Source organism: Trichophyton verrucosum, assembly GCF_000151505.1.
Source record: "Trichophyton verrucosum HKI 0517 chromosome Unknown contig00242_1.f1.exp, whole genome shotgun sequence".
Taxonomy (NCBI): Eukaryota; Fungi; Ascomycota; class Eurotiomycetes; order Onygenales; family Arthrodermataceae; genus Trichophyton; species Trichophyton verrucosum.
In genome coordinates this window covers 1-13,732 of record NW_003315490.1, presented here as the reverse complement: position 1 = coordinate 13,732, position 13,732 = coordinate 1, and the positions used below count along the sequence as shown (strand labels likewise).

Genomic DNA, 13,732 nt, shown 5'->3' with positions numbered 1-13,732 from the left:
TTGAAAACTGCTCTCACTTACTTCCGAGAGGTTTTGTCTTCCTCCTTTCCCAAACCATTAAATATCCTTCCCGCGTAAACAGTGTCTCACTTTCTGTACGTTTAACCCAAAGATCCTGTGCCTCCAGCCACTCCGGTCCCTTCTGCTGCTGTTGTTGGGCATTCTCCGTAGCCATGGCCTTATCATATAGTTGAATAAGCCATGACACCTTATGATTCCCTGCGGCTGCGCCTGGTGTGGTTGTACTAGCCGCAGATGGCCCAGTTTCGGTCAAATCCTTGGCCGTCTCAGCGCTGTTTGCGGCATTTTCTGGCCCACCTGGAACATTCACTGCAGCATCAAGAATGACATTTGCTACTAAATCATAGATAATAGGTTCACCTGGAGGCCATACTGATGGGTCTGGTTCAACATATGGCGACATGTCAAGTCCATGAGGCGATGGGAAGGTAACTATAGTTGGATTTCGCTCAGCGACAAACTTATTTTTACTGAATCGTTTGATGTGGAAAAGAAGGTAAGGCGGTAGAGGGTGTAGTAGCCGGTGCCGTACACGGTGGGCAAGTTTCTCTGACGCAGTGATACCATTATATTTGTTTAGAAGCGTGGTAAGAGGGACCTGGGGTATAATAGAATCCTTGTTTGAGGATTGAAATAGGGGAGTGGGAGGAAGATCCAACGTAAGCATTAGAAAGCGGTTGACCTGAGATGTGGTTGTGCTTGATTCCGAAAAGACAAGGCGGGCATTCGCGCTGTCGGACCTAGCTGTGATGGCCTGACTTTCAATGCGGAGTTTGCCATGGAATGCCGATTGAATCACACTAGTTGGCTTTGAGGAAGGTTTTTTGGAGCCCCCCAAAGTCAGATGGAGGTTGTTCAAAAACCATGAGAGAAACTCGATGGGATCCGATTGCTTCGTTAAGGTAAAACGTTTAGACGATCGTATTGCAACCTCTTGGAGTAGCTCGTGCGGCGAAACGTGTGCCTTGAAAGCCCGGGGATTCCATAGTTTGCGGACCAGTACCCCAAATCTCAGAGGAAGCTGGGGGGTGCTCAGAGCTGGGAAGTCATGGAGCAGAAAGAAGTTCCTAATTGGGCGGACATGCGCAAGCAACTGAACTATGACATTTAGATAGTCATTGGACTTGATATTATTCATTCCAACAAACCCTAGCAAGCCAAGATGTTAGCATCGATATCATTACACCAGCTTTGGTGTTGAATTGCTCACCTGGCCTATAGCGTTTGCCCGACAGATCAAATGCATCTATGACCGTCTTATCCAGCTTTGCCACTTCCTCCTTGGAAAAGTGAGGATCAACCACGTATTTGATATCATCCAAGCTCTTGTTCTTCACCTCATATCCTTCTGGCAACACGTAAACTTTCTTCGTCTCCATGTTAATAAAGACATGGTGTTCAACCTCGAGGGCATGGAAGTAGGCGTGCGATTTCGGACCGCGCCCTTGGTAGTATTTGCCACATACTAAGCACGCATAGACATTGATATTCGATAACGAAACTGAGCATAGCTTCTCAAAATCAAAGTCGAGAGCGGCTCTTTGTATTGTATCCAAGTATAAGTCATCATATCCTTCCAGGGGTGCGCTTTGCCTAACGGTTCGATGGCGATTATCATCCTCCTCCAAGTCTGATTCCTCTGCGGTTGTATCTCTAGTTTCTTTCTCCCCGCCTTCATATGTAGCTGTCTCTTCATTCAAATTATGCCCATTGCCATTCCACCTCTGTTCCGTACGATCTGTGAGACTTCGTGCATGGGCGGTCGCGTCTGTTGGTTCTTCCGTAGAATAGATCTTGGGTCGCTTTGAAGCAGGCGAGTCTATCTGAACAGGCTCATCAAGTGAATCTTCAGCCGGCCTCTTCGTCATCATGAAGCAAATGTGTCGGTGCTGTTCAAAGATATAGCAATTGTCGTCCCCTTGGTTGCCTTTTGGCTCTTTTGTTTCTTTGCAAGCTGAAGCTTTGAAGGCATAACTAACCTAACTATATGTGCCAAGATTTGATGACTAATCTCAAAATCTTGAATTTGATAGGTCAAAACCAAACTCGATGCCAAAAGCCCGTAAAAGACAATCCTGAGGACTTTGATCCAACCTCACAACCGACCAGCTGCCTAGTTAACTATTAGAAAGGCCGCAGCATTCTTATTGAATGCCACCCTTTTCACTCTAGCTAAAGTTTGCTGAGAGAGATACCAAACATTGAAAGAGCTACCTGGCTGACATATAATTTACAGCCGTTCACGGGTCGAGTATCTTGAGCCGCTCATTCAACTAGTTAATTAAGGATCGAAGAATTAAGTCGTGTGACTTCAAAAATGGGCTATGGAAGTGCTATCCATTGAACCGTCTAACAAGTTACATCTATTCCTCGTCAACCCAGAGTTCAACCTCTTCAATATCAAGTTTCATCTGCCAATTGCCTCTCCATGAAGATGGATTATAGACGGGTTCTTGCTTTCCGTCCACCGTATGGGAGACAGTTGCATTGCGAAGATCATTCTCTATATCAAAAGCCACACCATTTGCCCTATTGCCGAAACGCAGATTGTCTTCCGTGCTTGTCCAACCAGGTGACCCGACTTTCCCGAGGTAGATATCATGCACAGGGCTCAGCTCGAATAAACAGGAGTCTTGCCAATTTATTACCTTTTCTTCCTCTGTTGACTGGATTTCGCCACCATCTTTGGATGGAACAGCAATGTATGCCCCGAACATGCAAACATCTCCTGTCTCCTTATTTTTGCCAGAGACCAGAAAGAAGGCACTTCCTGGCGTCGCACTGATATCTGTAGCCACAGTTGATATGCTGATCTCACTGAGACGTGGCTTATAATGTCGATGGAGGCGCAGATTATAGAAACTGTATGAAGACCTGGAAAACATTATACCAAGCTGTGCCATGACAGGAAATGTCAGAATATTTGTCGGACTGGGTAGGTCAGTAGAGATATTTTCCATATCGAAACCAAGTCGTTCTCCCTCCTTAGGTATACCGAAAAGGCTGCTTAGGATGCGGTAGTACCCATCCAGGAGCCAAGGCTAACCATGGAATCAGCATTTACCTTTATCATTCAAAAGGGTGCAAATTGAAGAAAGATAAAAAACGACGAAAAATAACAGGTGAGAGGACACTTACCGTAACCTTACAGGCATCATCGAACATTGGCCAGGTGATTCCAATGTTTGAATCACGGGCAAACGCGTTTGTAATGCAGCTGGAAACACGATCCAAATCTGCCAAGGCGTCCCATTCCATCCGATCATTGCAGCCGAACTGATACACGAGGAGCAGTTTGATGAAAGCATGGAAACTCTTTCGCGAAATCGTGAGATGGTGAAGATGAGTGTTATCCCCATGTAGCTTCTTTGCTAATGGACGGAAACTATCACGAGCAACAGGCGCAAAGCACGGGTCGATTTCAATCTGCGAGGAGAAAAGGATATCCAGGACATCGTGGTACATCTCATCGCCATCTTCATCGCAGTTCACAGCAGCGAACTGTAGCCGGGATTGGTCAAATTTGTCGAATTGATATGCTCTATCTCTGGCCTTTTCTGCCCATTCCTTACTGTTATATGGTAATGTAGAGCCGTCACGAGAGGTTGCAAGACTCTGGAAAATGGCCCTTCTGTGATCTGCCCATGTTCTCCCGCGGCAGAAATTGCTTTCATCATAGAGAGTTCTGGCTCGTAGATCATTAAAAGGAGCATCTATCAAAGCCCAGATAAGTGCTCTCGCAAGTTGTTCGAGGGTCATCTTCCGAGAGGTGCCCAGATCAAAGGGGTATCTGGAGAGGTATAGCACACTGGAATACAGTATATCACCGGCTTCGTCGAATAGAGAGGGAACAGGGCTAGAGCCCTTAAGGAATGAAACAAATGCATCTCTATCAACGTATGCAATCCCAGCTTCTTCTGTGCCCTGGCGATCGAAAACTTCCTTGAGCCCGATATACTCGCTCTCTCTTAGGCCACAATATTCGCGACTTTCGGTAAGTCTGTTCAAAATGCGCTCAGGGGTCATGCACCCCCCCGAGATCCATTTGTCCAGCTGTTCAGCATCGCTCTCGGGCCCCATCTTTGCTAACAATAAGAATAACTTGGGATATCGGGAATAGAGGATGAGTTCTGGCTACCTAGTTAAGTTGATAGCCTGGGTAATTCACTATTAAAACAAAGAAGTGATGAAGCCTGGTTACGAATCCTCCGTGAAGATCACCAACAGCCTTGTTCAGCTGAGGTGTGATAACATCCTGTCACTGCGTTTCGCATTTAATAATGTTCCGTTCTCATAACCTTCTATTTTGTTCCTGTTGACCAAGGTAACTATAGCCTTGTGGTTATTCCTCCGTTTCTGCTGCCCCTATTTCGGTTCGCTTTTCTGACTTCCACAGAGATGAAATTTCCGATGCCCAACGCGGCATATCTCACCGCCGCCGTCTAGCTACTATGTGCTTTATGACTATAGCTTCAGATCAGCAATGGCAATCTCTCGCGTGCTCTCCTCTGGATACCCTTCTGCATTATTGTTCCGTCTCCCGTCTACCCCATATTTGCAGGATGCAAATATGAGACGAACTGTTGTGATGATCAGGCTATCCTCAGGTATCTTGAAAGGAGATATCTTGAATCCAGAGCTGCCATCCGAAAGGTATATAAGTTGGCTCAAGGGCTGTATCATATACCATCATTCAGCTCAACTTACCAACACCATCATCATCACCACCACCACCACCACCACCACAATCAATCACCATTAACCAATTCACCTTCACCCAATAAGACAACATGAAGTTCTCTACTATCTTCTCAACCCTCCTTGCTGCTGCCTCTGTTGCAGTCAATGCGACCCCAATCGCCAGGAATGAGGTCGATTCCAGCCTCATCTCCGCTCGTGAGACAACCCCGTTGTCTACTCCTTTTTCGGCCGAGCTTGTCAAAAGAGAAACCGAAGACAGTGACACCTTCGCTGCTTTAGCTCAGGCTTACGGTGGAGAGCTGGAGGACGACAAGTACTATGTGCTTACGGCCAAATGGCCCCTGAGAGACGAAATTGACAACGAGACCCCTGCTGAGCTTCAGGAGTTACAGAAGAAGCTCGGCTTCTACCATATCGGATTCATTGTTGGCAAAGTTAGCATCAAGGAGTCCGGCCCTAAGAAGCACAGAAAGACGAAGCGTGACTTTGACGGCCAGGTCTATGACACCATTAAGAAGGAGAACAAGGACATCAAGTTCCGCAAGACCAACTGGGACACCACCAAGAGAAGAGACATCGAATTTGTGAAGATGACTACCAAGAAGAAGGCTGATGCTATCAACAACAAGGGTAAGTGTGTATCTGACAAATATAAAAGACTGTACATGCGATGAATGAATACTTACTACAATGCTCTTAATAGCCAAGGATTACGAGAAGGATCACCCAGTCTACAGTGTGGCAGACAACAACTGCAACACCTTCGTCCAGGCGCTCCTGAGCGAGTTGTAAGGCCATCGGCATCATACGACGGAAATCGTCCTCTTATACTACGACAGCTGGATTGTTGCCGCTTCCACTGCTTGTTTCTTTTCAGTTTTCTTTCAATTTGCACCTACACACAGCCTGTATCCCATTTAGATAGACTTCCCACCGCTTGTCTTAGACTTTCACTATATAACTTGATATTTTTGGTACCTCTGCATTTTGATTTATTATGAGCTTCGTATACTACAATCAAGTGAGGTGTAGCTCAGCTGTTAAGTGTTCAAGTCATACTCAATAAGATACAAACCAAAACCTAAGGTTAGGCACACGGTTGGTTACATAAAATGTATAAATTAAGGTATACCGCATATAGTCATGGAATGGATGCATGATATCGAAATAACCTCGAGACATAGTACTAGCATATTGACTGAATTGGGGTAACATAACAACAATAGCAAGTACGAGGATCATAAGACGCCAATTCAACAACCGGCCCAGATATGAATGAAAATGACAGAACGCCCACCCGTGTCTCTAAGCACTCCGAACCATTCTGTTATTTGCTTGTTCAAAATCGACATCCCTGATGCCGTCTTTGGTCACAACCTTTACCAAAACCTAGCAAGGATGAAATCAGTATTTATTTGCAACTTGTGAGAGAGGTGTGAGCATACTCCTTTGAAGTCAATGGGTAACCGGCGTTTGAGCTCGTCTGAGCACATCTCAAGCAGTTTCAAGCCTTGCTCGAATGAAATATCTGGATGGTGATGTTTATCTAGGATAGATAGACAGTAGTACCTAGGTAAAGGGATTCAATTAGTGACCTTATTCTAGCCGTATATAAGATCTATAGCATGGCTTACTGAGCATAACCGTGGGCGGCATATGGAACCTGTGCCAATGACGCTAGATAGTCGAGCCAGTACAGACTAGGCTTCTCTGTGATGGGGTCCACGCCGCCGAGAAGGAGGTTGACTGTGTATGGACTTCTAGACCGTAGACTTCTAGCTAGCTCTCCACGGACGAAGTGAGCAACAGCAGAGGGACCAAGCTCAGTTTGGTTGCGCATAGAGTATAACTGGGTGTTCGCTTGTATGAATTCGGCGAATTGAACTATAGAAGTTGACAGTATTAGTGCTCTGCCCATATCTTATAAGTAAACCATTGGCCCGTACCTGTGTCACCAGCTTCACCTGAAAATGCCATGAGAGTGTGCTTGTTCAGCTGTCTCGTCTTGTCATCTGCGGCTTTCAAAATCGTAGCTCCCCTCATAGCAGCCTTTGATGCAGCAATGAGGGTGAAGTCTTTCCCCGTAATTCCAAGCAGTACCTCCCTACACCCACGTTAGATCAGCGGATTCCCAGGATAGATCGTGCACAGCAAGCTTACATGATGACAGTTTAGTATCTGCAAATAATCCACAAGCACTCAAAGCTCTAATATATGTTATCCCGCCTCTCTCAGTTGAAATGCCGCTGCTTGTCCTTCCGCTGTTTGTTGATGAAGCTGCTCTTTCGAAAGCCGCGTTGGAAGCTTGCGGCCTATTTGCTTAGTCAGTCATTAGGCTTAACCTTTCTCCGAATTTCCGGCATTGAAACTCAAAAAATAAAAAAAAAAAACCTTCCATCGAAGATAAAAAAAATATATATAATATTTTGGTAGCGTGAGCCTTGATAAAGAGAGGAACTGGGTTGCGATCTACGATGGCAGGGCGATAAGTCTCGGAGGTACATCTTGGGATCGAGTTTGGAACTATCCGGTATCTCTGTAGCCATGTCCTCGTTTTTCACACTCCCTGCGTCTCAGCGGAAGCGCAAGAGAGAGGACCGAGTGGGAGCTCCGGTAGCTAAGAAGCGAGGTGTTACTGGCAAAGGCGCACCACAGAGCGGCGATAAGTCCCGGAGACAAGCGGACAGAGACGAATCGATATCAGGGAGTGATTCTGAAGGAGATGAGAGGTCGGAGGTATCGGCTGGTTCTGAGGATGAATCGCTCTCTGGGTCAGACGAAGACGAGACTGCGGCCGAGCGACGATTGAGATTGGCAGAACAATATTTGCACAACGTCAGGGAAGAAGTAGATGAGGTTGGATTTGATGCCGCAGAGATAGATCGGGATTTGATTGCAGAAAGATTGAAAGAGGATGTGGTAAGTGGTGCATTTTTCCCTGCCCTGCAAGCCTTTGCTATGGTCACAATCCAGACTAATTGATCGCTTAGGACGAATCCAAAGGCCGAGCATATAGATTGGTTGCCTCGACGCTCTCGCTCTCAGCTGCTTCTCATTCATATTTCCGTGCAGACACGAATACTACCACTGCCATTGCCATACACTATCCATATGTCTACACTACATCAAAGGACATGAGTCTGATAAAATGGGAACTGTCCACGCCTCCTCCAACAACATCCTCTACGCAGAACGGGAATACCCAATCAAGCCGACCATTGCGGAAAAAGCCTAAGAAGTTAAAATGGGCGAAAGGATTACGACCATCTAGAGATGGCAGGGAGAGGCAAGGGCACGTTAGCGAGATTCTGACCGTTGCGGTTTCGCCATCTGGTCAATTCGTTGCTACAGGTGGTGCTGATAATCGGTTAATTATCTGGGATGCCGATACCCTCACTCCATTGAAAACATTCACACAACATCGCGACTCTGTCAGCAGTTTGGCATTTACCCAACGGGTATCCTCCTCAAGTTCCGGCGAACAGCTGTTTTCTGCCTCGTATGACCGAACCATCAAAACCTGGTCCTTGAGCCCCGACGCCCACGCCTACGTAGAAACACTTTTTGGCCACCAGGATCATGTTTTAGGAGTGGCTTCGATGATAACAGACCAATGTGTCAGCGTTGGTTCCAGAGACCGTACCGCAAGACTTTGGAAAGTCATTGATGAAACACAGCTGGTATTTCGAGCTGGAGGCATGTCTAAAGTCTCCCAATACTCTATAAATTCAACAGACTGCGTGGCCGCCTTACCACCAGCCCATTTCGTCACTGGTTCAGACTCCGGCGCCATATCACTATGGTCCATCCACAAAAAAAAACCCCTTCACACAATCTATGAAGCCCATGGCTTAGACCCCCTCCCTCCTCCTGAAAAACTCTCGTCCGAAATAGACGTTGACGCGCAGGCTGCAAAAACGGCGAATGTTCGCCAAAGTCCACGCTGGATAACAGCGTTAGCCACAGTACCGGGAACAGACATCGTGCTAAGCGGTAGCTGGGATGGGTGGATTCGTGTCTGGGGAGTCTCTGAAGATAAGCGTCGGCTCCACCCTCTGGGTTGTGTTGGTGGAAAGGATGCGTCAAAGGAGCTATCGCTATCCAACGGCACATCCCATGCTCTTTCAGATGTTACGTCAATGGACACTAATGAAGACAACCAACCTCATACTGCCCCTCCACTTCGGGGTATCGTGAATGGAATATGTGTTTACGAACGCCGAGGCACTGACTCTGCAAAACCTGGTCGGCCCCTTTCTACGTCTACATTGAAGAAGAAAAAGGGGTCCACGGCAAAGTCGCATGAGACTAACGTGAAGGGTCTTTGTATAGTAGCCGCACTAGGCAAGGAACATCGTCTTGGGCGTTGGAAGGTATTTGATGCCAATGATTCGAAGAATCTTGGATGTGGTGAGGTAGGGGGAAGGAATGGCGCCGTCGTATTTGAAGTGCCTTTTGCCAGTTGAAAAGGTAGCTAACGTCACGGTATAAAAATAAATGATCGATCAGGATTGGAGTTTAGTAGATTGCGTTTATCATCCTTTAAACATCCTTCAGACTGCGTAACCAAAACAAATGGAAAAGTGACAGGAGATGGCACTCAAGAGATTTCTCATTTAATACCGGGTAATAGCAAATAAACTACTTTACAGTCCATACCCTCTAAAAAAGGAACCCAACAACCAAAGAAATCAAGGGAAAAGGTGGGAAAGTTAACCTGAGGATTCCATGCTCAAACGCCATGCTAAGTATTTTTTTTAAAAGAGCATAGCAGAGCATTGTATCAAAAGGCAATGATGAAATGCAAAATAAATGCAAAAAAGGGAAATCGGAAAACCCATAAGGAGAATCCAAGAGAAGGAAAAATTAGGCAAGAGTGGGTATAGACCAGAATTCAGTTGGTGGCCAAAACATCAGACTCCAATGAGAGCCGTCGAGCCTTTGCTATGCGGATATTGGTATATATGTGGGGGTACGGCCTTGGGTGAGCGCAAGTTATAAGATGATGATGCTAGTGGCGGCGACGACGCCTTGAAGTTCGGCGTGGAGGGGGGGAATCGTCGATAACGACAGCATTTTCGGGGTCGGTTCCCCGCATGCTAGCAAGAAGAATCATGGGCAATGTCATCCTGGTCGCTTGATCGGTGGATATATGTTGGGGAGATTGACGTGGACGAGAGACTCGTCTGCGTACTGGCCGTCTGATTGGTTCCTCTTCTGACTCTGCCTCGGATTGGGCACTGGATGATATCTCCTGAACAGATGGAGTTGACTCTGGTTCAATCGTCTGACTACCATGATCACTGGAAGCACGACGCGCTGTTGAATTTGACCTCCCTGAGGAATCCGACTCTGACCTTAGAGACTCGTCTTCTGACAAATTCGACTCAGCGTCACCAGCATCTGTAATGTCGTCATTGTCATCCGTGTATACATCCTCCGAGTCGGCATCCATGTCAGTTATATCGGTTATATGACCACTGTCATAAGGAAGAAAATTATATTCGAACCCGGGATTATGACGATGTCCAATAAAGTCGGACCCATCCTCGTCTTCCGTAAAGGCATCCCCCATTAGTCGGAGTTGTTCCATAACCTCGAATTCATCGAGATCCTGATCCTGATCCGAGTCGCTCACTGTATAGCCGCAGTGCGTGCATTCGCCATCTTCCAATTCCCAAAAACATCCTGGGCACCGCGAGACACCTTCGGCGTTGTCATAAAGTGGAATAGGAGTGTTGTTGAAGCATCCTTGGAACAGACCACCAGTCCTAGGGTCAGTATTCTGCTTGTCCCTTTCGACTTTCTCAGTCTCTGCTACTTGGTTGGCCAAATGCTCCTGTGTGGTTTCATTCGCATCTGTCAATTCGGACCGGCCAATAAACATGTGGACGATGTTGCGGACCTAAACGTGAGCAATAAATCAGTATCGGCCGTATATGCTGGGGCTGTATCGTTGGAACGTACCAGATATGCTGGAGCAGGTGTCGCTTTGACTGGTGCCCGGCAGTCTGGACATGTTTTTGAGTGGCCCTGGCTTTTGAACCATTGCACTAGGCACTGTGAAAGAATTAGTAGCGAGTCTCACGGACAGGTCCACGTATTCATAAGGACAAATTGAAGACGTACACTGTAGCAAAACGTATGTCCACAGGGCAAGGTATACGGCTCATAGAGCGGCTTGATACACACGCCGCAGTAAATATGGCTTCGTAGGTCGTCTATATGGCGTTGGAGAGTCTCTAGCAGCTGTAGAACCGTCAGCATTGAACAGATATCGAATAGGTGGGGCTGCTCCGGCCAGCCACCAACTCACCCCTGAAGGGTCTGCATCCCTCTTCTCACCGATTGCCGGGAGAGATGGAGTAGCAGACGCAGTGGGATGGTTACTGCTGAAATCCACATCATCTGAACGTCTTCTCTTTGCATTGTTTGCAGGCATGGCCCCTGATTTCCAGCTGAGCTTCGAAAGCTGGGCGGGTCGACGGAACAAAGTCTGTCAGGCGGTTGGTTGGCTTCGCCCGCAGCAAAAGCAGTCTGTGGCAGGCCCTGTGATAAGCAGCAGGTAACCTGTAGCAGAGGCAGCTAGAAGCTCGTCAACAGGAAGACAAAGTCAGGCAGACGAAGGTGAGCCTCACGGTAGGGACAATCGCGTGAGGCAGAAAGTCGGACAGGCGCGTTTTTGGTTTTATGGATGTTCAAGCCAGCGAGTTAAAAGCGGCGGTTGGAAGTGAGAGAGCTCTCCTTCCCAAGAGGGTTTAGCCTGTGAGGGTTGTCACGTGAATGTGTGCTGGCATAAAAGTGACGACGGCGCGAGGAAGCGGAAGTGAGTTCAACGTCAGAGCAGACGACGACGGTGACAGATGAACAGCCGGCGAGGGAGAGAGAAAGAAAATAAAAAAGAAGAGAGAGAGAGAGAGAGAGAGGATTCCCTCACCGTGGTCTCACCGGTTGTGTCTCCCGGCCGTGGGACCGCTATGAGATCAATGCTAGTTAGTGGATGGGCAGGTTTCAAAACGGCGTACCTACTCAGTCAGTCTGACGGACAAAAGGCATACTGACGCTTTACAGGAAGATATATCGGCTGCAAGCTACCACTAGACCGGATGGTTCTTGTCCCTGTCAGTTCTGCAATCTGCATAGTTATGTTTTACAGTCGATGAAGACAGCGTTCGCCCCAGGATTACCCCGCGGGAGAACAATACAGATATACCCAAAATATGGTCAGACTAATACCAAATGCAGTTATTGAAATTCATTCTCAGTGCTCTTCTCTACTTCCTATCTCGACTGATTACCTCCAACGCCTTGTGAGAATATAGACCCATCATCCGCTTGGCCTGGCCCATCAACATTGCCTCGCAGAAATTACAACAGCCCAGAAGCAACAATAATCCGGAATCCCAAAGCAACAACTACCTGACATTAAAGAATGAGATGCCTTTCACTCATTTTCGTCCACGAATACTCATCGAATTACAAACTACTAAACATCATTATTACCCACGCGACTGACCCAGAATTGACGACAAAGAACAGGAGAACCGATGAAAGACACCCAAAGCAATTAGTGAGAGGAGTATATCAAGTTTACCGTTTCCCGAACAACAGAATAGAACGTTCAAAGTCCTATGCACCAAACAAGTCCTAAAGTAGCCATCGACCTGGTCTCTATGCAGCCGTAGCAAGAGCCCGTTTCCTTGAGCGCTCCTTCAGATCCGCTGATCGCAGGTGGCTGTCGTCGGTGACACCCTTCTGCACCTTGTCGTTTTCAACAATCTCATTGTTCATATGAGTTAGGAACTCAATCTGGACTGCGAGGAACTCTTTCAGCTTCCGTGTATTGAAGGGTCTGCCAGCATATCTTGCATCACGAGCTTCCTTGAGCTGGCTTCGAATTCTCTCCTCCAACATCTCCAGCCGATACTCACTGAACTGAAAGTACAGTTCAGACAGGTCGGAGATAGGTCGGACGGTTGTCAGCACAGTGTCGTCTTTAAGTGTTGGGCAGCGAGGCCGGAATGAAGTGACCATTGTGATCCGCTCAGTCGTGCCTAGTGCTCGTAGAGCTCGATGCTCAATGTATCTCCCTTGGAGCACCACGGCACATCCCTAAAACATGGACTTGTTAGCACCCTGTTTATCCATATATATCAGGTGTTCTGGCATACCATTTGTGGGCCCCTCACTTTCACAACACTGCCATCACCTCTGCGGAGTGCTGTCTCTCCACCTATCATGTCGGTACAGTCACTCAACATAGTCACGCAAACGAAAGGATAACTGTCCGTATGCCAGTCAACAATGGGGGCAATATCATCGTCATATGTACCTGCCGCCCCATTCACAGCCTCCGCCAGAGCATTATTTTTCTCTTCCTCTGTCTGGACGGAAATATTGACGTGACCAATCTCCCAGTCCATGGCAGTAACCAGGTCTATCCCCGCAATCTTCGACACAATAGCCAGCGTCTCAGGGCTTTTCCATGCATCATACACAAAAGGCGCATATCTGTGGATCGTTAGCAGCAGTCCGGGGTTATAAAGAGTATGGGTGTTAATAGCTTACTTTGGAGCAAATTCTCGAAGCTGACACATCGCCAGATCACTCGAAAACTGATACTCACTCCATACCTCTTTGCTCAACACTTCTGACCTCATACAGCGAATAGCCTCAGCTGAGAATAGCGAGAATGGTTCAGATACCCCAATTGGAGATATCCCAGCATTAGCGTCATAACCTAATTCCTTCATAGAATGAACCTTTGAAGGAGGGTTAAATTGAAGATGCGTTCTTGGATCAAACTGAACTTTTCTACGCTGTTCTGTTGCATCACTATTGCTGATGAGCGGAGTCACCTTGCCACCACGTTTTCCTGGGAATTGGAGGGGAGACCAAAGGGAGGTATCGGGGAGACCGGGGGGAATAATGGTATCTGGAACTGCCATTATAACTACTATTGTGAGTATGTCCCCTCATTCCAGGCCTTGGGAGAACGTCTGCATCTCTT

General features: G+C 47.2%; 7 protein-coding genes across 7 annotated transcripts; 2 read left to right on the top strand and 5 right to left on the bottom strand.

The window, feature by feature from the left end:
- Window positions 1-13: 13 nt before the first annotated feature.
- TRV_02823 (uncharacterized protein) lies at window positions 14-1,889 on the bottom strand (the record flags this gene model as incomplete). The annotated part of the gene is made up of 2 exons (XM_003022956.1): window positions 14-1,170; window positions 1,232-1,889. 2 exons carry the CDS (start codon window positions 1,887-1,889, stop codon window positions 14-16), a joined length of 1,815 nt encoding a protein of 604 aa, XP_003023002.1.
- A 495-nt stretch (window positions 1,890-2,384) lies between these two features.
- On the bottom strand, window positions 2,385-4,101 carry TRV_02822 (uncharacterized protein; the record flags this gene model as incomplete). The annotated part of the gene is made up of 2 exons (XM_003022955.1): window positions 2,385-3,062; window positions 3,160-4,101. The coding sequence occupies 2 exons, from the start codon at window positions 4,099-4,101 to the stop codon at window positions 2,385-2,387; spliced, it is 1,620 nt and encodes a 539-aa protein (XP_003023001.1).
- Window positions 4,102-4,811: 710 nt separating this feature from the next.
- Window positions 4,812-5,514, top strand: TRV_02821 (uncharacterized protein; the record flags this gene model as incomplete). The annotated part of the gene is made up of 2 exons (XM_003022954.1): window positions 4,812-5,352; window positions 5,426-5,514. 2 exons carry the CDS (start codon window positions 4,812-4,814, stop codon window positions 5,512-5,514), a joined length of 630 nt encoding a protein of 209 aa, XP_003023000.1.
- Window positions 5,515-6,101: 587 nt separating this feature from the next.
- Window positions 6,102-6,765, bottom strand: TRV_02820 (uncharacterized protein; the record flags this gene model as incomplete). Its single annotated transcript, XM_003022953.1, has 3 exons — window positions 6,102-6,291; window positions 6,357-6,606; window positions 6,669-6,765. 3 exons carry the CDS (start codon window positions 6,763-6,765, stop codon window positions 6,102-6,104), a joined length of 537 nt encoding a protein of 178 aa, XP_003022999.1.
- A 501-nt stretch (window positions 6,766-7,266) lies between these two features.
- TRV_02819 (uncharacterized protein) lies at window positions 7,267-9,188 on the top strand (the record flags this gene model as incomplete). The annotated part of the gene is made up of 2 exons (XM_003022952.1): window positions 7,267-7,641; window positions 7,713-9,188. 2 exons carry the CDS (start codon window positions 7,267-7,269, stop codon window positions 9,186-9,188), a joined length of 1,851 nt encoding a protein of 616 aa, XP_003022998.1.
- Window positions 9,189-9,733: 545 nt separating this feature from the next.
- On the bottom strand, window positions 9,734-11,164 carry TRV_02818 (uncharacterized protein; the record flags this gene model as incomplete). Its single annotated transcript, XM_003022951.1, has 3 exons — window positions 9,734-10,627; window positions 10,690-10,775; window positions 10,915-11,164. The coding sequence occupies 3 exons, from the start codon at window positions 11,162-11,164 to the stop codon at window positions 9,734-9,736; spliced, it is 1,230 nt and encodes a 409-aa protein (XP_003022997.1).
- A 1,229-nt stretch (window positions 11,165-12,393) lies between these two features.
- Window positions 12,394-13,670, bottom strand: TRV_02817 (uncharacterized protein; the record flags this gene model as incomplete). The annotated part of the gene is made up of 3 exons (XM_003022950.1): window positions 12,394-12,834; window positions 12,894-13,233; window positions 13,291-13,670. 3 exons carry the CDS (start codon window positions 13,668-13,670, stop codon window positions 12,394-12,396), a joined length of 1,161 nt encoding a protein of 386 aa, XP_003022996.1.
- Window positions 13,671-13,732: the final 62 nt, after the last annotated feature.